At 38.0% G+C, this 23,940-nt stretch overlaps 1 protein-coding gene and 1 long non-coding RNA gene across 3 annotated transcripts in view; one reads left to right on the top strand and one right to left on the bottom strand.

Moving 5' to 3' along the window:
• plpp4 (phospholipid phosphatase 4) overlaps positions 1-16,964 on the top strand; it is a 43,686-nt gene extending 26,722 nt beyond the window's left edge. For both annotated transcript variants that reach the window (XM_077582820.1, XM_077582821.1), the window contains exons 5-7: positions 1,214-1,338; positions 10,904-11,074; positions 13,402-16,964. In XM_077582820.1, the coding sequence (XP_077438946.1) occupies positions 1,214-1,338; positions 10,904-11,074; positions 13,402-13,610 (505 nt within the window). In that variant the 3' untranslated portion in view covers positions 13,611-16,964. The remainder of the gene's footprint in view (positions 1-1,213; positions 1,339-10,903; positions 11,075-13,401) is intronic.
• Positions 448-23,940, bottom strand: LOC144061903 (uncharacterized). Its single transcript, XR_013296314.1, has 3 exons — positions 23,814-23,940; positions 20,745-20,903; positions 448-1,364 (listed from the first exon to the last, which is right to left on the bottom strand). It is a non-coding gene; the product is annotated as an uncharacterized LOC144061903 (long non-coding RNA).

A 23,940-nucleotide genomic window follows, 5' to 3' on the forward strand; every position in this document is an offset into this window, starting at 1 on the left:
CACGGAACTGTGACAAATGTCGTGTAAGCCAACCTACTTTGATAAAGGAGTTCAGTAAGTACACATCCTTATTGTCAGAATTTGGAATTGCAGCCAAAAAAGAAAGCAGGTACATGACAAAGAATGTTTATTATTACATTAAAAAAGCTTTTTTGGGGGGTCATTGGCACAACACCTGTTACGCACTGTGCGCTCTCGGCTTGCCTTTACCTCCGCGTACGTGAAATAATTGATTTGATTTCACTCAATATGGGCTCCAGGAGTGGACCGCAAATTTACTCGGGGGACGAACCAACGATCCCGACTACGCAGTAGGCGCTCTCGCATGCCCTCCAGGCACTCTCGGCCTTTGCCTTTAGCGCCGCATATGTCCAAGAAATGTATTTATTTTCACTCAATATGGGCAAAAAAGGAGGAACACAAAATGTATGCTTTATAATTTTTTATTTTAAATACTACATACTGATATTATTATAATTGCTATTGTTAATCTTTTTTTCTAGCTTCATTTTTTGGGGTGCCCCCCCCCCCCAGGCAGTTGATGCGTGATAAGCATATACCGAGCGCCGTGTCTGAGTGCCTCTCACCCAAAATCAGCTGGGATGAGTTCACCCACAACCTTACTGAAAACAATCACTATAGAAATATTGGACGATAGGCTGAAATGGTCCCCCCCCCAATTTCTCACTTTTTTACTTTTACCCACCTAAGAATCTAGGGGGCTCTAATTAGCGATCCGCCAGGCTTCCTGTTTTGTCTCCCTCTGTTGGTCATTGGTCTGGTTAATTATCATGTTTTTTTTTATGGGTTGTGACTGTAGTGAAGACAAATTCCTTGTCTGTTTTTACACACTTGGCCAATAAAAATTCTGACTCTATAAATTATTGGAGGGAATAATGGCGACATGCTACAGAGCAATCTGCTGACACTACCTTTAAACAAGAAGCAATGCTTTTCCTTCAGCCGTAAGTCACAGTATTAATTTGGAACCTTTCTCTTGGGGTAAGAACAACAGTGGCATAGTTCGAAAAGTGTCGAGCTAGACACACTACCAATTTAGTACAACCGAAAATTGTCTCCTCAGTGTCAGGAATAGTACACAACACAAGACTCACTGCTTACTCACAGTTCACAGAAATTGTTCTGTCCTGCTTGGTAAAAATGCGGCTTAAATGGGCAAAAAAACAGTCTAATGTTTGTGTTTTCCTCCCAGACCGAGGCCTGATTACTTCCAGCGGTGTTTCCCAGATGGACAAGTGAATGCAAAGATGCTGTGCACCGGAGAGCCACACCTGGTCTCAGAAGGTCGCAAGAGTTTTCCCAGCAGTCATTCCTCTTGTAAGTAGCAGTCACATCACTTCTAGCTTGTGAAACACAACAGGAGACAGTAATTCACTTGCTCAATAAGTCACTCAGAATTTAGTAGTATATTTTCACAAGAACATCTAAGGGTTGGTTTTCTAGCTTGTCTGGTAGCATGCTCAAACATATTAGCTCGTAATCTACTGTGCCCGAGCATTCTTCTAAAGTGTTATTTTCCCATCCTCTTCTCAAGCTCTTTTACTTCACAAGGGTGTTTAATAATTCAAGTGGTTTCCTGTTGTCCAGTTGATTAATGTAAAGAGCCTTGCATGCTTTGAATCCTTGCGGCTGGCCATAGAGATCTTAGTGGTTTCCCTACACAAAAGAACTGTGTGGGATCGAGCATGTAAATATTGCATTTTGTGTGTAGAATATAAATGGGTTAATTACACTGAGCATTTCATTTATTGTGCAGCATTCAGAAGATTACAAGGAGCACATGCCTCAATATCTATGTTGTCGCTTTACTTACAATTACATACTGGAGAGAAGCCATACTTTCAACAAGCAATCGTTTCGAGCGAATGATTAAAATTAAAAATGTATTATGAGAAAATGTTTGGGTTCAGATGAAGCATAATTGTGGCAAAGTGAACATCTCTTTGAGTGTGAACTTTGTTCCACATCTAATTAAGAGCATACTGCAGTATATGTTTTTGCAAAGTGGAAAACCCTTGTGAATGCATTTAATTGCCACAAACAGTATTTACTTCCTTAAATCTTCAGTGTAAAGTGTAAAGTAGCAGTGAGGATGGAAATATTTCCAACATGGGATCAAATAATCCATATCTTGTGCTTAGTTATGCAGGGGGTGGTAATAGCTCAGTCTATAAAGACTTGGCTCTACAGATTTGGCTTGAGGGCAGGCACAGTGGTTTTCAATCTGCCAGGGCATTTTCTATGTAGAGTTCTCCATGTTCTCCATTCAGCAACAGGGTGAATTCTGGAGTGCTACAGGCAATATTATCATATTCATATTCTCATATTCAGTCAAATGCTTCAGAACTCATTTGACAGTGCTTCACCGTGCAGATGGACAATAACCCAAAGCGTTCAGTTTACACAACAGTTAGAGTAGAGGCTTGGTAGAGAATCACCAGGGATGAAATCCAGCATTTGGTTATGTCAATGCATTCCAGACTTCAAATTGTAATTAATAGCACAGGATAACATAATATTCAAAAGTACGACATTTGAACATTTGATTAATGATTTTTATTAAATGTTTTACCCTAAAGGTAAAGCAGAGAGACTTGTTTACACTAGCCTTTTACAGGGCATAAGTTCAGCTGTTTTGTTGTTTTATTATGCCAACAGCTGTGAAATGATTATCGCAGTCTCAAAGACAGTTTACAATTTAATACAAACAGGAGTAGATAGAAACAGTTGCAACACCGGCGCTGGGGAAAATACGGGAAGTCGTAAGTCAGAATCCAAGTGACCCAAGACCATTCTTCCATTCTTTGGCATTCTTATATAGTGTTTTATCTCTGTTAAACTGACTGTCATCATAAAAGCAGAAACTGTGAAACAACACAAAATTATGAGTGCCGAGAAGAAGACAGGGTGTATGATTGTGGTGTCCTTGGAAGGGACAAATATGAATATGGTGTCCCTTAGAAGAGAAACATTTTCCATCCTAGCAATCTGCAGTTCACATAAATATTGTTCACTTCATTTCAAATCCATTGCGGTGATATTGAGAACCCAAAAGGTGAGAATAGAATTGTCCCTTTTTTTTTGCACCTGACTGACTGGATGTTAATTGAAAACTCGAAATTATGGGAGTTAATGAGTGTGTCTGTCTCTGCTGTATGTGTCAGCATCTTGAAGAACTTTCAATTGGTCCAAGATCTCGTAAACACCGTTTTCAAGTTAAAAACACTAAAAGCATTGTGGTTTTGGCCATTTAGTTTCACACCAAAAATATTTTCTCCAATTCAAAAACAGTATTTGTAAATAGGTTCCGACATCCTTTCAAGAAAAGGGAGCTGCAGTAGTTCATCTGTAGGGATTTGGTCCTTTGGAAACAGAGGGTCGACTTTTGAAAAATGAAAATTGGCAATCACAGTCATGAAAAAAAAATTATTAGGCCACCTTGTTTTCTTCAATTTCTTGTTCATTTGAATGACTGGTACCACTCACTGCGCATCATGTCACTAATACAGAATGCCGAAAAAACACAGTTTTTGGCATTCACAAAACCAGATCTATTGATGTAAGAACTTAAGTGATTTTGGTCATAATCAAGAAAATGGAAAATAGCTCTTGTATCAGCTCTTGAATTAAACTCTTATGAACTATTTTTGTTGTCATCATTTGCCTTAACAAACGTACCTATTATTGCACCCAAAAATTAAAATGAACCAAAAACTGAAAAAAACAAGGGTGGTCTGAAATTTTTACATGACTGTAAATGTAAGAGGAATGCTAGTGTGCTTTCTGATTACTGTCACAGTGACCTTAAGCAAAGCCAAATAGCAGAAAACAGGGCCGGTTGTTGAGTGTGTGAACTCACTATAATGAGCCTTTAGGCTTTATTCACACAATCCTTTACTGTGGTCTTGACCAAAATAAAGAAAACAATACATGCATTCACATTTGGCCAAGTTTGCTTACCATTCATTTTTATCGCTAAACAAAAGACTGCACAACCTTATTTTTAAATTTTTAAATTTTTATTTTTTTATGTCTGTGACTCCAAACACAAATCTTGTCCAAAGACAAAATATGCATGAAAATGATCTTGTCAATCAGTTTTTTTTTCTTTGCGTTTTCAAAAAGTTACTGGTACAGACATCAAAGTTGACTAAATTAACCTTGTTCACACCGAGCATCTCAAATAACAGAAAGCACTGTAATTTGGCTACAGTTCCAGTATAATACTTGAGCAGCAACATCTTGTCCTCTTCATCTTGTCTTAACTTTTCACGATCTGCTTGCATATTTGGACTGGTCACGTTAAGGCAGTGTTCATACGTTTGGCTCGATTGGAACAAATTCTAGTATAATTGCCTTGCTAGTGCAGTTCAGTCTGGGTGTGAACCATGTCATGTGACCTCTTGTATGCACCAGACAAGCAGACTGAGACCACTTGAAGATGTGGTTTGGGTTTGTTAGCAAATTAACTGTGGTATGGTTCGGTTCACTTGAGCTCAAATATGACTGCTGCATGGACCAAAGACACAGACCAGCATTAAAATGACAGCAGAAAAGCACCAAGAGATCCGAAATATTTAACAAGCATTGGAATCAACAACGTTTTTTTTGAAAAAAGTTTTCCGTGACATCTCAGTTGGTAAAATGGAGGACCTGGCTTCTTGGCTGCAGCTCACCCGTGACGCTAACGAAGACAAGTGGTATGAAAAAGGGATTGATGGATATTTCTTTAGCGTCCAAGACTGATTTGAAATGAATGTTTTTGTTGAAAAATTAAATCAGCTTCTCAGACATCTGCTCTGAGAAATGTCTGCTTTCAAGTGTTGGACATGTTCCAAAAGAAATGACACTGTTAGTCGGACAGCTTTTTCTGTCATATTTACCAGCACTGTGTGCAGAATAAATCCATCTCCACTGCAAGACTAATAACCTTATGATGTTGCACAGTGTGAATGAGTGTAATTGCGAGAACTGCAAGATGGGAACATGAGGGGCACCCATGTGCCAGCATATCTGGACTGACGGGAGAATCCAATCTTCCGTCTGTGTCCATCTTCACCACAACTTTGTTGCAATGTTTTAATATTTTTTAAGCTTTTACTGGGACAAACCAGCTAGACAAGAGACAAACATCTCCAAACTAAAGTGGCATCTTGATTCAACAAAGCATCATCGGTCACTGGTCCGAGGGTGAGATGAAATATGTTGATATATACGCCAACAAAAATCCATTTTAGAGACAGTATGTATTTAAGACTATTAAGCTTTAAGGGTTTTCTGTCATTAGATCGCCCTTAATACTTTGGAGTAAACACATCAAATAAAGAGAAATGTATATTGCAATAAATGCAGTCATAATGCTAGATTGAAAAGAAAGATTTCTTTCCTATTCATATCCCTCTTGTCAAATTAGTCTGTGTAATTTAAACTAGATGTGATCTGTTAATACAGACTGTGTGTCTTTGTACCATCTAAGAGAGACATAACAAAATGAAAAACTGTAAAATGTACATCATAGAAATTAAGGCTACTTTAACAAATTGATATTCAGCTTATGGAGGAGCGATAATAAAGAGTCGGTTCAAGTGGTTGGTTAATATGCGCTGGTGAGGAGTGATGCTCTTCTTGTAATGGAAGGGGTAACAGATCAAATTAGAATATAAATGGAAGGTATGTGTATGTGTGGGTCATACTCCTTAGATCGCTATATTACTGTATTAAAAAAAAAAAAAGGGTTTTAAAATATTATGCAGTGGTGGACAATTCTCAAACCACTACCTTCATCTCCTTTTGCACACTTAATATGTGTTTCCAAAATGATTGCCAACCAATTTAATTGTTATCGTTGCGTGAGTGGGAGGGGAAGTACACTGTTAAACCCACCAGCTGCTCTCAATGGCTACTTTTAGATTGTCAGCACCATTCTGCTAAAAAAAAACTAATGAAAGGAATACTCAGCATATGGCACTGCCAAAATATGGCATTTTGTGACTCTATAAGATCTTACTGTATGTAGTGATGTACAAAATTGGAAAAATCTTTGTTTTTGACATGATAAGTCAAAACCCCAATTTGTAAGTAAAAATTCACATTATTTGATTTGATTGAGCATGCAGGTTAAACATACATAATGAGTTCCCAATTTGTGATTTTTCTATTTCTTTTATTATTAATTTTTGTCTTTGTCAGGCAAAACATTTGGATTGACCTTTTCCCTAAAGAAGCCAAGATGCGTAACTATGGTTGTTTTCTGGATTTTGGCAATATTTAGGCAGAATTTCTTTAACGGTGAACCTTAGAATTTCCACTGTTTATTTCGTGCAGTTGGAATATTGACATGAATATGAGCACATGTGTAAACCCATATAATTGTACACTCCAAAATAAGACAAGTACTTGCACAACATTGCTCTACAATCGTCTCAGACTTGAACCAAAACCACCCATAAATTCTGAAAACGAAATTGGACAACCCATTAAACACTACCACTACCCCCCCAAAAAATTTGCAGAAACTTGTATATGCTTTAGAGAACAATGAATTCCTTTTCCAACAATACCTGTTTTGTGACGATTGACCGAGTAGTTCATGAGCTATAAGGGTTCAAAGGTAGGTGGCCACACCCCTTTTTGCCAAAAATGTCCACATTCGGCGGGCCATAGCTCCCAAATCTCTATTCCATCTGACCTAAAATTTGAGATTTTATGTTACGCCATCACTATCAAAATAATACATCAAGTTTCATTCAAATCTAAATATGCTTGATTAAAGGCACTGGATAATTTGGCATAGAATGACACTGTTAATGTCAAATTTACCCACAATGCTCTATTGTCTGTGATTTCAAAGAAGTTGGTGTGAAGTTAATGTTGATGCATGCAATTGTGAGCAAGAAAAACAATCTTAAAATGCAAAGGTGGTAGGCTTTTAGTGAGTCCCCACACCTTCCTCCTACATTTGCCACACCAGGTGGCTGCAGTGAAGTGGCAAAACATATCCTGCACCGAAACTCTGAACCTCATGAAGAACCTAAAAAGTGTATTCTCCATGAAAAGTCTGAAAATCCTGAACGGTGAAAGGCATATTTTTGTTACTTAAATTAAAGATGAAATTCAACACCACAGGACATTGGGCTGGCACGGGGGTCAGATCCAGCCCAGAAAATCCTTTATTGCCACCCACTGAAAAAAGTTTCTTTGCTAAATTATTGTTCTTCTATTTGTTCTTATTATCATTTTGGCAGAAAAATTCCAACACGACAAGTTGGTCAACAATTCAATTTGTAATCTTAAATTGGTTCAACAATTCGCTTTTTAAAGTGTAGATAATGTCTCTATTTTGATTTATTTAAACATTTAAACACAAAACGATTTTCCTAACGTTTCTGGTTTGTCACCGCTTTCATCTCCACTGGGTGATCTAAGCAACAGTCAAAGGTGCAGAACGTCTTCCTTCACTTGAACGACCCGCTCGTTTGAAGATGAGAAACAATCAGGCTGATGAAGAAAATGGGACTCTCAGACTCCGACATTTGTCTCCAATGCTTACAAAACACTACAGACACTTATGTTCATGCTTTATGGTTATGTACTCCGGTTATGTATTTCTGGACTAAAGTCTTAGAAAAACTCTCCGCTATTTTGGACTGTAGGATACCTTTATCTCCAAACTTGTGTTTGCTAGGTGACCTAACAACAACTGACTTACCACATAAACAATTTCAATCTACACTTGTAGCCCTTACTATCGCTAAAAAAACAATTCTTGTTAACTGGAAAAATAAACAAACTCTGAATATCGACCAATGGTCTAACCTCCTCATAAATCCCATTTTAATGGAAAAAATATCTGCCTCAAATAAAAACCAAATATCAAAATTTATAGAAACATGGTCTACGTATATAGAATTTTTTAACCTAATTCCGGTTACTTAATTCTGTCTGTTAGCGAGAGCCACTACATCGTGATAACTTACATTGATGTTTCTGCATTTGGCAATTTATTATTATATTATATTATTAGTATGGGATTTTTTTTTAATGGGCTTTAGGTGAACTGATGAATACACACACGCTCGCACGCACGCACGCACACACACACACATACTCACCCACATACACAAAAAAAAATATATATATATATATATATGTGTGTATATGTATATATATGTATATATATTTTAAAAAAAAAACATTTATTAATTTTTTTTTAATTGATTTGTTTGTTTGTTTGTTTTTAAAAAAAAAAGGAGAGCAATGATGATGTCAAATCGAATGAACAATACTGAGCTCTCCTGAGAAGAAAAAAAAAAAAAAAAGAGAAACAATCAGGCTGCAAACATCTCCTCACAATTGTATTCAATATTTTTGTCCCAATGGTTTTAGTATCTCTCAAGGCTTCTCAAAGGCATGAAGCAAATACGCTTCAGCGATGTCCCCTTTCTGTCTATCTCTGTCCTTCCATGGCCATCTGCTGCTGCCTTCTTTCTGGTTATTATATACACCTACAGGGATCCCTGAGTAACCTCTGCTCAAAATGAATGAGCAAATTCTAGTATTCTTGGCAACATGGAGACACCATGACGCTTCCCACTAATGTAATATGCATATTCCTATCATTGTAATTCTCCAGATGCTCTTTAAGGTTTTAGCCCTTTTTCCTCCACACTGCCAGCTTTTCCAAGCTTACCCACAAAGCCCCTGATCAGAATCTAATGGGTCCTCTGTGTGAACTGTTTAAACAGGCAAGAGGAAAAACTTGCAGAGACAGTTCGTATTATCAAGATGGCTTAATATCAACATCATTTAGTAGTAAGATAAAGACAAGAAAGACCGTTTATGGACAAAAATATCTCATGGCCATATTTTCTGCACAAAAGAAAGGAAAATAATTAAAAGTTTGCATAAATGGAATAGCTGTGAGTAAGTGATGTTAAAATGTGAGAATTGGAATGCACGTGGGCAGAATTAAAGCTAAGTAAAGTATTGCCTCATCTCCAGGCTAGGATCTCCTCTTGAGTCTTTTCTATTTTGGCGGTCATCCTCCTGAGCTGTTTGACTGATTTCTGTGGAGACAGTTTCATGGTGTGGTGAATTATTTACAGTTCTAGGTGCTCCACGCCTTATATAGATTACGTGTAAAAGACAGAAGAACTCGTCTGCAGAATTGTTCCTTCGATCAGTTTCTGGATTCCTTTACAGCCATCCACATAACTCTTAACAAATCAGAATGCTGTGTTCTGAGTAAATACTATAGAGAACTAATAGTCTCCATCCTGAATACATTTTGTTTGTGAGGTATGGAAATCATTACTCAGTAGAAAGTGCCCAAAATGTACGTTTTAGTGTAAAGTAATCAATCTAGTGTGGGTTGCCAACGCCTGAGGCCAGTCAACTGTTTTGACCACCTAACTCGTGTGCCTGTTGAGCATCCTGGGTCTCTTCCACCACTCCAATATTGGCTTCTTCTTTTTATTTTTGGCCCAACTGACCTGAACAGGTCCACTAAATTAGTATGTAAAAAGTTCATTTTATGCCATAGGCATATTTTACTGAGTCTGGAAGAAGTACTGACATTGATTGGAATTACATTATTTGAGGTGGTAAAAATGAATGACCTATGACCTGATAGCTGGGCGGTTGCAAGGTTGCAGGTCACCACCATGGAGGTAGAAACATTTTCCTCCAAGGCGAGCTGGCTTTTGCCCTGCCATGAGCCGCCTCAGAGCACATTTTGCAAATAGCCGGTGTGTGTATATACGCTAACAATTTTCCACTCTGATCCACTTCAGGGTAGCTCTGCATTTCAGGTTTCTATTCAAAATGTTCTTACTCAAGCAGGTTTATTCGCCAAGCTCAAAATTCTACAACAACAGTTGGCGTCAAAGGTCGTAGTGGTCATTTTTTCATCTCTGTGCCTGTTGTCTCACTGTTTTCTGTTTTTCATCATTCTGCGGGTGAAGCGGCTTTTAGAATAATAAGATTATCTGCAATTTGTAAAAACAAACACATCAATTTTTCATGTTTTTGTTTTACTCACTTTGAAAAAAGCTGTGTTGTCTCCACACAAACACACAAGCCAGAAAAGGTGATTTAATGAGAAATTAAAATGTCAGTTTTAGGGTGGGATGCTGAAGTGTACTAAATTATGCTTCCTATAATTGAGCGAGTGATGAGTGGTAATTGTTGTCCGCCGAATCCTCCTCTGCTAATCCAATGTTGTCCTTTCAAATACTTGACACTTAAACTGATACGCAAATCCGGTCAACTACATAATAGAAATTGTGTACATGTGTTTGTTCTTTCCTGGAACATTCATTTCTCATTCCAGTTCAGCTCCATTAAGCCATTTTAAGCTACCAACATGCTGTGTCATTTACTTGTCTGGTGCTAAACCAAACCCCCCTGACCGCAGCTTTTGGCTATTCCCATTCACACCGTCACAATCCCATCTCTGTTGCACCATTAATAATGCATTTGACACTTACGAATGAAGGTCGACTTCGACTCCTATTCTGTGTCTCATACAGAACACTCATCTAGGAAACAGATGGAACATTCACATACTGTTAGTGTGAAATGTGGCAGCCCTAAAATCTCCTTCCGATTAAGCAAGCCATCTCGATTGACTTCAGATGAGATTTTTGGCTTCTTGCTATACTCTCATCAACTTGTCAATCCATCCATCCATTTCCTATACTGCTTGTCCAGCCTATCCCAGCTGACTAATGGGGTATACCCTGGACTTGTCACCAATATCAACTGCCACATATTGACATTTCTGCGATGGATCCGTTTTAAAAGAAAAACACAATGAGGAAGGAAAGGGGCAACCTGAGGAATTTGAACATTGACCTCTTTGTCTTTGTCTTGTCTTAATTAGTTGCATTCTCAGGGCTTGGATTCACTTCCTTCTACCTTGCGGGGAAGCTGCAGTGCTTTACCGATCAGGGTCGAGGTCGTAGTTGGCGCCTCTGTGCCATGGTGCTGCCCCTCTACAGCGCAATGATGATCGCTTTGTCCAGGACCTGTGACTACAAGCACCACTGGCAAGGTCAGAAACAAAACAAAAACGCCTGGGTAAATAAAATAAAAGAAAACATTTATCAAGGATTAATCATGTTCAGGAAAGGTGGTCATCAACACCAACCTTGCAATTCATCCCCTGACTTGATTATTTATTTCATTAGATTTTTGTTTAATCAAAAACTGAATGAAGTGCCACATTTCATGCAAGACAACTGAGAGTGTGCGTTTGGTTGTGCCACCCTGAAAGTCAATCTGAGCACAGCACTCATCAGTGTATGAAACACAAACAAAAAAATGCGCCTCCATATGTCAAGATGATGCATAGTAGCCCAAGAATTAAAATGACATGAACAAGAACCAAAATCTTCCAAACAGCTTTGTCATATTTATGTGACTGCGTGTATTTTTTAACTGAGCAGCACGGATAATTGCTTCAGTGTAAGTGAGTGAGGATTTGATATAGCACCCTGTAAAAATATTCATTAGTGCTGTCTAGAAAGATGGAAAGATTACATTCCAAATGTATGGGAGAGAAAATGATGAATGAAAAAATCCATGCTCTATTTTGACAGCATTGTCAGGTGGTATTTATCAGTTTTAGTGAGCTGGTGTACGCACCTTGTGTTGACGAGAAAGTTAAGACAAGTAGGGGGTCCGGGTTTCATTTGAAAATATCACCAACACCGACCCGAAGTTGAACATACTTGCAAATACGTTCAAATGTATTTGCCAGTCATAAATGTTTACTGTTTGTAATTTCCATCCCTAATTAATTACAAAACATTTGCCATGCATATTTAAATTACTAAACAAAGAAATGTGGTTCAGATTACATTGTTCAAATATGCTACAGTACCAAATGCGGATGATTCAGCCTCAATGCTAAAACCATTTTAATATTAATTTATTCATGTACTTGATTAATTGAACAATCTGATTTATTTCAGGCACGTAGATCTCAGAAATGGCATGCAAATCCCCTTCTAATTTCAGTAAAAGACTTGTGAGTTCTCCTCATATGGCTTGATTCAACATGAGGTGCATGTTGGTCCTCACAATTTGAATTGTTCATACGTGTCTGCACTTTTACAGGACTCTACGATCCATACGGAATGTGGCATTCCATGCCATTCGATTTTTAACAAGCACATATACCACTAAACACTCCAACTAGCATTAGTACTATTTTAAAAAATAAATTGTGTTACTTTATGTGAAAAGAATTGTCATAAATGTAGCAATTTTGGGGTGAATTACAATTAGCCACACCACTGTCGTCAACACCTAACCTGTGGTAATCCTTCCATTCAGCATTTCAGTATTGAGCCTTTTGAGCCTTGAGGGCTACCATATTTCTTGCTCTTCTTGGACAGTGTGGAAGTGAGCCACATACGTCATATGTAAACATAATGCAGCAGGCAAAAACGACTGTAGGGGCAACCACTTCCACCACTTATGCGATTGAACACAAACACTAAAACTGCCTAATGAACTGAAGACTAGCCACACTTTTAACAGCCAAAGAAGACACATTTCCCCCCTCAAAAAAAACTGCTCACACAGAGTCCCATTGTCACTCGTTTGTTCTCCGCAAATGTTGTCCCCTCCCTCCCAGCAGAGTGTCAGCATATGCAGCAATAGTGCAGCCCATTAAACCTGAGGGGCCTCCGTCTACTCTCAGTGTAAACACAAGCTGGGAAACACCATTAGCCTGGCAGCTGCGGCCTGCTTGATAAATACTAATAGTCCCATCATCCCTTTGCACTTTTTATGTGAGCTGGGTCTTTTGAGGCTTAGCCATGCCTCCCGATCGCCGTCACTGTGAGGCCATCACATTAATTGATAGCATTAGGTCTCGGACTGTTAAATGTATTTGACAGGAGTCAATGAAACATTCATAGCATAAGCTCATGCATTATATAGTTTGTGAATGGTGGGAATTGGCATTTCATTTCAGCCAGGAGGAGAGAGAAATAGAGAGTTTAATAAGAGCTAAGAGCATATAGCATTTGTATAGCGCCGAAGTGTCTCCTTCTGAGTTTGTAGCTAGAGCCACAGGGCTGAGGTCTTTTTATATTCCCCAAGCTTGTGTGATGGGATTTGGATGGATAGTTACAATATGTTACAGAAGCCTTTCCATAGCCACTTGAGACCGCTGCAGCTTATTTGTTTTGCATTCCAGTTCATTTTCATTAACTTTTAAAGAATATGCACACTGAGGCAGTATAACACATTCTAGTATAACACATTCTGTTGCACTGAATTAATTGTTGCTTGTGTCGCAGGTGTTACAGAGCTAAAATTAACAATGGCTACATGCTTAAGAATACACGCCCTTCTGTGACTGTACAGATGCCTTTGTTGGAGGAGTGATCGGGCTATTGTTTGCATACATCAGCTACCGCCAACACTACCCCCCCTTTCTGCACACGGACTGTCACCTTGCCTACGCCAGCCTGGCTGCCAGCGCACACGCATCCCCGCATCATCAGGAGGATCAACGCCCCACTGGCAATGCTACAACCCTACCCCTGGAGGGCTTGACTGAAGCACCACTATGACTAGTGGCCACATCCGAGACTACCCTCAACACCCCCAGCAAGACAATAAACCCACCTCCACATTCCCACTGACGACATGGCTCTTATGTACATTCCAGTGGACAGTAAGACACTCTCCTCCATTCTTTCATTTTTAAGTCTCGGTGTCGACTACCTTCTTTTGCGTGTGTTTTATACCGTTCTTGCTTAGCAGCTGTGAAAGTCTAGATGTTGATATAATATATGATAGGAACGTAAGAATATGAAGGCGTTGTCATTTGAACACTGCTTATTCGCAAATTTATTTGTAAATACTTGGAGGTGTTTTGCAGAGGTGGGCGCGTCAATGAATTTTGGTGCTCCATGGTCGGGACACCCAAACGTCATCGGCAATCCGTCATTATTTCAAGCCGACCCAAACGGTAGTCGTCAATCTGTTATTGTTATTTTAAAGGCGCCTCTGTAATCACAAAATTTAAATATTTAAATATTTTAGGACCATAAATTATTATAGGATCAGGCAATTTCACCCAAACTAGTGAGTGGTGAAATTATTTTAAATAAACAAACTTTATTAAGTGATGTAACCAGCTCAAATTAAGTATTAAAAATAAGATTTTCTTACATTTCGCAGTTCTGAAGGAATTGTTCTTCTTTTTCTTCTTCTCCTTCATCTCCTCCTCCTCCTCCTCCTTTTTTGTCCCCTTTTTTTGTTTCCTTCTTCTTCTTCTCTTAGTTTATTGGCGGATTGCAGCCTTTACTCAGCGTGGCTTGACCCTGCTGTAGTCTATATTTTCCCAGACTATAGGAAGCAATAAAGAGCGTCTACGGCATATAAACAACACTTCACCACAATTTAAGTAGAGAAGAAGAACAAGAACAGTTTTGGGTGATCTTCTTCTCCTCCTCCTCCTCCTCCTCCTCCTTCTTCTTCTTCTTCTTTGTCCCCTTATTTCATTTCCTTCCCCTTCTTCTTTTTTGTTTTCTTCTTCTTCATCTCTTTCTTTTTCTTCTTCTTCTTCTTCTCTTAGTTTATTGGCGGAGTGCAGCCTTTACTCAGCGTGGCTTGTCCCTGCTGTAGTCTATATTCTCCCAGACTATAGGAGGCAATAAAGAGCGTTTACGGCATATAACCAACACTTCACCACAATTGAAGTAGAAACAACAACAATTCAGGCTACAAACATTTAAGTACAAAACACTGTTGTTTACAATATTTTTTGCTCATCTGCCATGTTTTTCCACGTGGACCATGGTAGGTGCGTAGTTTGACATACCTGGACTTCTAATGTCGTCACAGCGAGAAATGAAGCCACCAGCGGCTATCTAACATTGCCTCTTGCTAAACTCGCCTAACTTGAATAGATTGATTTCTCTGTGTTTCATTAAACAATTAAGATCTGTAATCACTCATCCGGAACACCATGAAACCACTTCAATATAACTTCTATCTAAAAGCTATTGGGCATTCACACATGATGAATCATTACCAAACAGTTCACAAGTTGCACTCATTTCAATGACCCAAACATCTTTGACAGCACAACCCACGTTTTTCATTTGTATGTCAATGATGTGATTGTACAAGAGTGCTTTTCTATTGTTCGAGTTAGAGGTGAGTGGGAAGGATTTTCAATTTACCTTTAACCCTTGATGCTGCTTCGGAAACTACAGTGTGTAGTCTCAAATTAAAAAGTAGCTAATTGGACGACAATATTGGTGAGGTCACCATAGCAACACAAGAATGAATGAAGAACCAATAAACTTTGGGGGCAGTGCAGTAAAATCAAACCTACTAATCCAGCATATGAATTATCATTGTTCATTTTCTCTACCATTGCATATTTTTAGACAAATACAATCTTGTATCTCACCTCATTGTTACTGCCTCCCTCCCACATTTCCTCAATTTCCACTCAACCGTGTGTCCTCATCCAACTTTATTTAGGATTCTTGATTTAACTCGTCTCCAGTGGTTTCACATGCACACACGGTTGCTCAGTAATAACTGAAATCAATAAGAGACAGGTGGGAATGGCTGTGTGGAAGTTTGTCTTAACAAAAAGTTCAAGCTGATCCTGCATTAATCCTTATTAAGTGGGGGTCACTGCAACTGCTGCTTAATGAGGGGCATCACCAATACAGTATATGAGGCCCGCAAGGAGTAGAAGAGAACTGCAAAGCAGCATACACACTTTAAAGCCATGAATAAATAACACTCTAGTATTCATATCCAAGCACCAAAACAGCTTCCATGGAACCTCAATAGAACCCCCAGTGTGAAAAGTGTGAGTTTATTTTTGTTTTGTTATACAGTGGTCAATTTCTCTTTAGCGCTTAATTGGAGATTTTACAGTTTTTAGCTAGCTTAGGGTGACCAGACATCCAGTGTTATACGGTACAGTGCTGATTTGCGATTTCGCCAGACCCATGGTTTTGTCCAAGTTTTATGCAGGTGCCTTCCCGGTGTCCCTTTGTTTATTTATTTTTAGTACAGTCAGCAAGCTAATTATTTGGGCCATGTATATGTCAATCACACATAGCGATTCATATGACTAATCTGACCACATCCTTCTTCCATATCTAAGAATCATGGGAAATGTAGTCCTACTAGCCTAACGCCGCAGTCGCTGGTCAGACCCTATGCAGGCTGAGCTTTTCGAATATTTCCAATGTGAGGGAAACGGCACAGCCAGCTTCCAATAGTTGCCGTGACCAAACAAAAAGGTTGGATAATGGTAAAGGCACAACTTGTTTAGTGCTGTTTAACTGTCATTTAGCATTAGCTAAAGCAATAACACAGTGATTAAGTTTATTATAAATAGTTACTGTTGATAATTTATTGCATATTTTATATATTTAGGAAAGTATAGTGTCTTGGTTTTAAATTTTGAAAATCTGGTCACCCTAGTCCGGCTTCAATAAAATAACAGCGCTAGCACTACTACGTTAGCATTAGCCCTGTAAACAAGCCAACGTTAGCCATGGCTGCTACTTTGATAGCATGATTTATTTGTAATCTAGTATTACTTCCGTACATCACTTAATTTATGAGTTTGAAGTTTTATTTTTTGGGGGAGTAAATACATAAAAAAATAAATAAAAAAGAGGAGATAGTTGAGCTGAATCTTCTCAGCTGCCTGAGGTCCCCTCTCTCTGTCTCTCTTTATTTCTGAGTGAGGAGATTCTTTTCGTTTTCCAGAAGTGGATATTCCAAAATAGTCAGCAAAGCTCGCCCTAGGTAACTAGCAAGACCGCGGGTTTGCGCCGATGACCAGAGTATACCCCAGAATGCACGGCAAATCACTGACACCTTGTCGGTCATGTCTTCTGTCTATGTCTAGTTATTCCTTGGTTGAAGTAGTTTCTAAATAATAATAATAATAATAATAATTTAAAAAAAAAAAGCAAACTCGTCTTTCAATAGTGTTTTATACATGTCCATTTTCCATATGTAGCCCTTAAGACTGTCATAGAGAAGGTCATCTTCTGCACTCAAATAACTTTCAAACGCCATTTAGCCTCAATCCCTTTACCTTAAAACTCTTCTATAATCCTGGCTGTGTATGTGCGCGTGTATGTGTGTATGCATGCAAGCGCACAGTTATTAAATCTCACACAAGTGCAACAGCAAGAGACTTGAATATGAATGAATTTATCATGACAGGATGACTTGAGAGTTGACCATGTTGATTTGTAGCTGTGAGCTTTAAAATCCGACTAATGGCATGATATTCCTATTTTGACAATTGGTTTTCGCTGATTTTTTGTATTGTTTAAAAAGAAAACATACTGTAATTTCATTTGTTTTAATTTGGTACCATTGACTGATTTTGCGTTTTGTACAGAGAGGGTTAAGTTCTGCTCTTCCACTTCAATGCTAATTTATGCTACTTGTTCTTTGACATGCTCTTTTTCACCACTTTGCTACCCAGCGGGCTCAAGGGAAATGAGAAGGTAATTGAAGTTCAATGATTATTATATGTTATAATGAAGAAGAAAAAATGTCTGAAGAATATATGTGTAAGATTTAGGAATTGTTGTTCATGGCATGCTAGTTCAGTTTGTAAGGAAAAAAAACACTTTTTCAAAGAAAAAGCATGTCTTGCCTTTACAGCTCACTGTGCTGAAACTTCAATGATGTACGTACAATAAAGAATTGCAGCTATGTGAAATGTGTCCATGAAGAAAAGAAGAAGGCTGCACTGGTGTTTTTAATTGTTTTGTACTCATAGAGCCTCTCCATAGCAGGAGTAAAAAGGATTCGGTGTTTCAGTATGTTTATGTAAACCATTGAAAATAAAGACTTATTATATTTATATTAACCACGTATTTGTCTATTTCCTCTCATTTTTCTTCAATTCAGTTAAAATGGCTAATTGTATTGTTTCATAGGCATCTCTCTCTCAAGAAAAGATTCAAACTCTCGAGGGTGCCTTTGGTCATCTAAATAGAAGACACCCTCAGATTGCCCCAATTAGGTGGCTGCACCTCCTCAAGATGGTGGGTGTGAAAGTGGCAGCCCCGAGCTCTGAACAGGTCCTACCCTCCTCCCTAAGGCAGCCAGCTCGTTGAGGCAAATATAATTCAGCCACTTGTATCTCCATCTCCACAAACTCATTTTCTCAGCCATTACCTCGGCCAAAAGCTCGGGATCATGATCGGGCTGAAGTACGAACTGCCTGATAAATTAGGAGATCAATTCCTCCTGTATGGCTCACTGGACTGCTGATGTTGTACTCATGCACCTGTCTCACCCAGGCTTTCTTTTCGTCACTCAAGACCCTTGGGCAACTCAATTCTACGATGAAAGGTGTGTGTGTGGATGCAGACCAAACCCCCAAATCAACACATTAATTGCTTCTCAGGTATTGACTTTTATAATGTTTTTATCTGAATTTCAAAAGGTGTTATGTGTGATGTTATTTGTAAAGAACACAAAGCCTTTAGCTGATATAATTAAGTCCGTCTCGGGGAGATTTCCGATCTCTTTTCAAAGATGGGTCTGATAATTTATTCCGACAGGAGACATATCTATAGACTGGTATTTTTATGTTAATTAAATGCGTTATACTAATTTTCATCCCTGAAGGGAAATTCAGCTTTCACTCTGGCGCTTGTTATATTAATATGAAATATGACATCACACACAGGTCACACCACACAGCGATTCAAGGATAGATGTCAGAATGGTAGTGTGCAAATGAAACTCTTGCTACGCCAATCCGATTGCGCTACCGTGTTACAAATCAGAGTTTGACATTTTCACAAATCCATTCGATCCGCTTACCGTCTTATTTGCAAGGGAAGAAGTCTGATTAGGAAAGCACGGACTTCCCTTTGTCCAACCAACCTCACAAGCTGAGCCGAGATGTGAAGCGGACGACTTGAAAACCTCACAGGGCAGGTGACTGAGAGGCATCTGCAGCAGATGCCAGCGCTCCCTTAACTGGCTTCTCTCCAATTTACAGTTTAAAATACTGTAGCCTGAATACTGCATAAAAGCAAAGAACTAGACCACAAAAGAAGCGCATACCTCCACCAGTCGCCAGGGAAAATGAAAAAATGGCAGATGGAGAATACTCCTTCCAAGTTTTGCTAATCATGTACACAAAATCAACAGAGAGGTTTGGTTGTTTTGTAATCTTGTTCTCCTAAATGGTGTGAGTGGTATGAATTGTGTTTTTTCTCATCCTCCTCCTCTCTTTCAGCAGGAATAAATACATATTGTACCCATTACATACAAAAGCTCAAATATTTAGATACATCAACATTTTTACAAGTCACCAACCCCTTTGAAGCGGAGAGCTACTTCTTGGAAACTGATTAACCCCTAGGCGTTATTGTGACCATTTTTTGGCTTTTTGTTGGTTCTGACCAAGCCATTTCAAAATAAAACACTGCCCACGGACGGGTTAACGTGATTAATGCAGTCAATATTTACTCAAAAAAAAAAAAAGGAAAAATACGGCAGGTTCTTATTTGTGCTCATTTTTACCGAATTTGCTGTCTGTTGTAAAGTTAAACAAATACTAAAGGACAAAATCTTGGCAAACAGTCAAATGTTCAAATGATCGTATACAGGGTGACAGAAAAACGGAAACTTTTTAACAATCCAATAAAACCAAGAGTGATGGAAGAAAAATATTTTCTTCATAGTAATTGAAACCTTAAAACATGCCATTTACAATCAAACAATGAGATGTCAACGAGGAATCTCAACAGATTTCAACGGATTCGTATACAGGACGTAATTGAAAAAAAAAAGAAAAATTCCAACATTGTTTCTTAAATGGCATGTTTTGAGGTTTCAATTACTATGATTAAAATATTTTTCTTCCATCACTCTTGGTTTTTATAGGATTGTTAAAAAAAAGTTCCCGTTATTTGTATCACCCTGTATGTAAGCAAGTCTTAAGGGAGCAAAAAAAAAAAAAAAAGGAAGTTATTTTATTTGCTTGATTTTTCTTTTAATTAATCATCTAATTTAGCGGTTATCAGAACTTTAGTCATCCAAATATCAGAATCATTATCAGATTAAAGAAAGCCATATCGGCCGGGCTATAGTGGTATTCGTTTATATGAATGATTTCTCGCAATATTTAGGAAGTGGATCAATATGCAACATTTGATTTCTATAAATATCTGTCAATGTGCACATTTTCAAATGATCACTACTACAACATTCTTGGGGAATCACAATTGTCCCATCAGTGATGAGCTATTTTTAGAACAAGCTCTGGGGGCTACCTGGTGCCTGGGGTTCCACGTTGATGATCCCTGTTCTAAAGTAACTAAATCAACATAAACTGACTGCCAATTACCAGTCAGTATTCATATCATATTAATCATTCTTTAACAGTTATTTTGATGCAACTATTGGAAGAGCCTATTGGTAGATTTTAATAATAAATGCCTTCTGTTCACTTGCAATTTATTCTTACTTTAAAAAATTAACTCTGGCATTAAAAAAAGAAAAGTAAGGAAAGATAAAGGAGTTTCCGTATTGGATCATAATTAAAATAGCAGTCAAGGAATATATTAGACTTCTACAGGCTTGTTGCTGATACTTGGAGAATTAGACTTTGAAAGTAGATACAATTTTTACCGATATGGATAAGCTGTCCTCTGAATATGTCAGAACGCATTACTCACTTATTAGTGGATTTTCATTCAATCCTGTCTCAGCGAACAGGTAGATTGGACCAAGGTGGAACATCATTCCAAGCGTAAAGTTCCCCCACCTGTCACATGCCAAGTAGGAGCTCATCTGTATACAACTGGGCTTTGCAACTGGAGGGCATTTGAGTCCCACTGTGGACAAAAAAAAAAAAAAAAGGTATTGAGTTGTTGAAGAACAAGCTTACAGTCAAGCTACCCTTGAGAAAGGGCAGCTCAAGTGGCCGGAATCTCTCCTTGCTCTGTGTGGTGTGGAACACACAAAAAAGGCAGAATTAAAATTCCCTTGTGGGATTATAAGTAGTTTTCATCTTTTTTATCTCACATTTTTATATGGAGGACCAAAACTGCCAAAATTCAAAATAAATAAATGACTAAATAAATAAATGACTAAAAGTGACAATAAAAACTTCATATATATATATATATATATATATATATATATAAACAAATACATTTGTATTTAATTTTTGAATTATATTTTTTCATTCATTTTTTAATCACTTTTAGTCATTTATTTATTTTGAATTTCGGCAGTTTTGGTCCATACTGTCAGGAAGAAATGTTAAACAAATTATATATAAAAAATATAATAAAAAAAAAAAGTAATACAAATGTTATTTAATTTGTATTTCCATTTATATTTATTTATTTTTATTAATTTTTCGAATTATATTTTTTATATCCGTTTTTATTTTCACATTTAGTCATTTAGTTATTGATATATTTTCAATTGGGCAATTCTAGTCCTCCATAGTTTTACAGTCCACTTACAGTACTGTATTTAAAAGCAAAGTCACACTAGTCGAAGATCCTTGTTGGATCGATTCCACAGTGTCTTTGTTGAAAATTCCGTTTCAATGACATTATGCATGACAATAACAGTGCAACACACAGCTCGGCATGAATCACCACCTAAATGTAATCTGACATTAATAATAGATCAATAGCAACAAGCAGACAGCTGTAGATGTACCTCTTATGCTCCTGTCAATTCCGCCGAGTGCTGTGCTACATCGCAACTCTCTTTCTGTCATGTCTGCCTCATTAATGCACAAACTGCAAACCTGCCAAAGTGCCAAATCCACCACAAACCCTCAAGGGTGGGTCTTGGCGTGTTGTTGTTGTGTGAGTGTGACACAAACTTTCTTAAATGCAAATTTATGAATGCAATACACTCTTGTTTTTCGCAGTCATAAGATCTTTCAGAAGTTTATTCGTTTACATTGTTTGTTAAATGTTAGCAAAGGACAAACATTATTGGCTTAGTGGAGGCTTTTCAAGATTTGTGTGTCCAACAAAGACTGGGAAACCTGGCTTATAAAAGTTGAAAGCCTAATTCTATCAACAAGCCATTCTTGTGAATGAATGAAGTTGTGCATCTATAATAAGTTTTGGGGGGAAATGATCATATTCTATGCTTAAATTTCCTCCAAGCTGCACCGGCCCTGCAGCCGCCGTGAGTACATTACAAAGTCAAAAAGGGTGATATTGTCCCGCAACTTCAACAAGATTTGATAAAAGGGGAGATTGAAAATACCAAGCAAGTTTTTTGTAATACTTTTAACTTTATTGGAAAAGTTTGGGGAAGGCCAGTTCAGAGCATTCAACACTTGAAGAGCATTCAAGCAACAAATTTTCCCTCATGAGATCGTAGGGAGAAAGTTGCACCCGTCTACTAGTGTGTGTGTGTGTGTGTGTGTGTGTGTTTTGAGGGTAATTGCTCGCAGCAACACATTGTTAAGAATAAATAAAAATAAAAAGAACTACGAACAGGTTCATTTCTAATTTTGAAATATAAACTCAAATTTGTGAACTGAACTTTGAGCTATTTCAGGTAGAAAACGAACTTACTATGAAATCATGGACAGTCGTGGTTTAAAATAGAAAATGATGAATAAAGCACAGACCAGAAAACGAAAATAATTTTACTTCTTCTTTTTATTCTTCATGGTGCAGGTGATGTTCTGCCTCCCCTGACAGCACCTCCCATGCAAGTTCTTTTTCAGATCAAACAACAATGACATCTCACTACTTGTAAGTGGAATAAAATATATACCACAGGTCCACACTCTAAAACTTTTTCCCATTTCCACTTCTTGTGTAAGTAATACCTTGGGTGTCCAAATCTGTTTGTCTTCACTGTGCTATTAAAACTGTGTAGTCAAAACTTTGTAAACAGATAAAATGTTATGATGCCACTGACACACACCGGTGGATCTTTAGAATGCAGCTATAATCACTCCGTTTATGGACATGATACCGTATGTGTCTTATACCCGCTGCCTTAAAATCCATTAAGGGTGCAAAAGTGATGTTGACTATGAATAATAAATAGCAGATTCGGTCTCAATGTGCAGTTTCATGGGGGAGTGCTACCGAGTGGGGAGAGGGGGTTATCTCAACTCTGCAAGCTCCCAATACTGTGACTGATGATGCTTGAAGTGGCTGCCTTTTATGCACATGTAAAGCTAGAGTCGGCCATACAGAATGTGTGCATCTTGCGACACCATTCAGAGTTGTGCATAATCAAAGTCTGAGCTGAAATTCCGAAAACTGTTTCTTTGATACTCAAGCTTATGTAAAGTTTCAGATGACAGCCTGTATATTATAACTTCTTTAACAATGTTTTTTTTTTTTATGTGAAAAGGCAACAAAACCAAAAAAACAACAAAAAAGAGACCCCCCCCCCACACCCCCCACTGTGTTTTGTTGTATTTGTTTGATTTTTTGGAGTACAACACTGGATGAATATTTTAATACTACACACTAGCGTAGTATGAAATCTCCAATCATCTACCATCAGAGTTGTTTTTTTACACCATCTCAGTGTAAAAAAATGTAACACGTTCAGAAAGTGTTGTTTTAACTATATTTGGTGTGGAATTATATCAACACTTTTGAAGTGTTAAATTGAACACTGTAGGTGTTGTATTAACACTGCTAATTTGCTGTGTACCAGGCCAATTGATATTAGACCTCGGTCACAAATGACGGCATCATTTCTGACACGATAGAAAATTGTGCTATGAATTGCTCGCTCACCTTCATCTTCTCTCCCCTGCAACAGGCAATCCTGAAGCACAGCTGTACTATTAGATCTTCTAAATGTGACACGTGATAATATACAAACAATTGAATTGCACTGGATTTAATTTAGCTGAAATAGTAC

This window comes from Vanacampus margaritifer, chromosome 12 (assembly GCF_051991255.1).
Source record: "Vanacampus margaritifer isolate UIUO_Vmar chromosome 12, RoL_Vmar_1.0, whole genome shotgun sequence".
NCBI lineage: Eukaryota > Metazoa > Chordata > Actinopteri > Syngnathiformes > Syngnathidae > Vanacampus > Vanacampus margaritifer.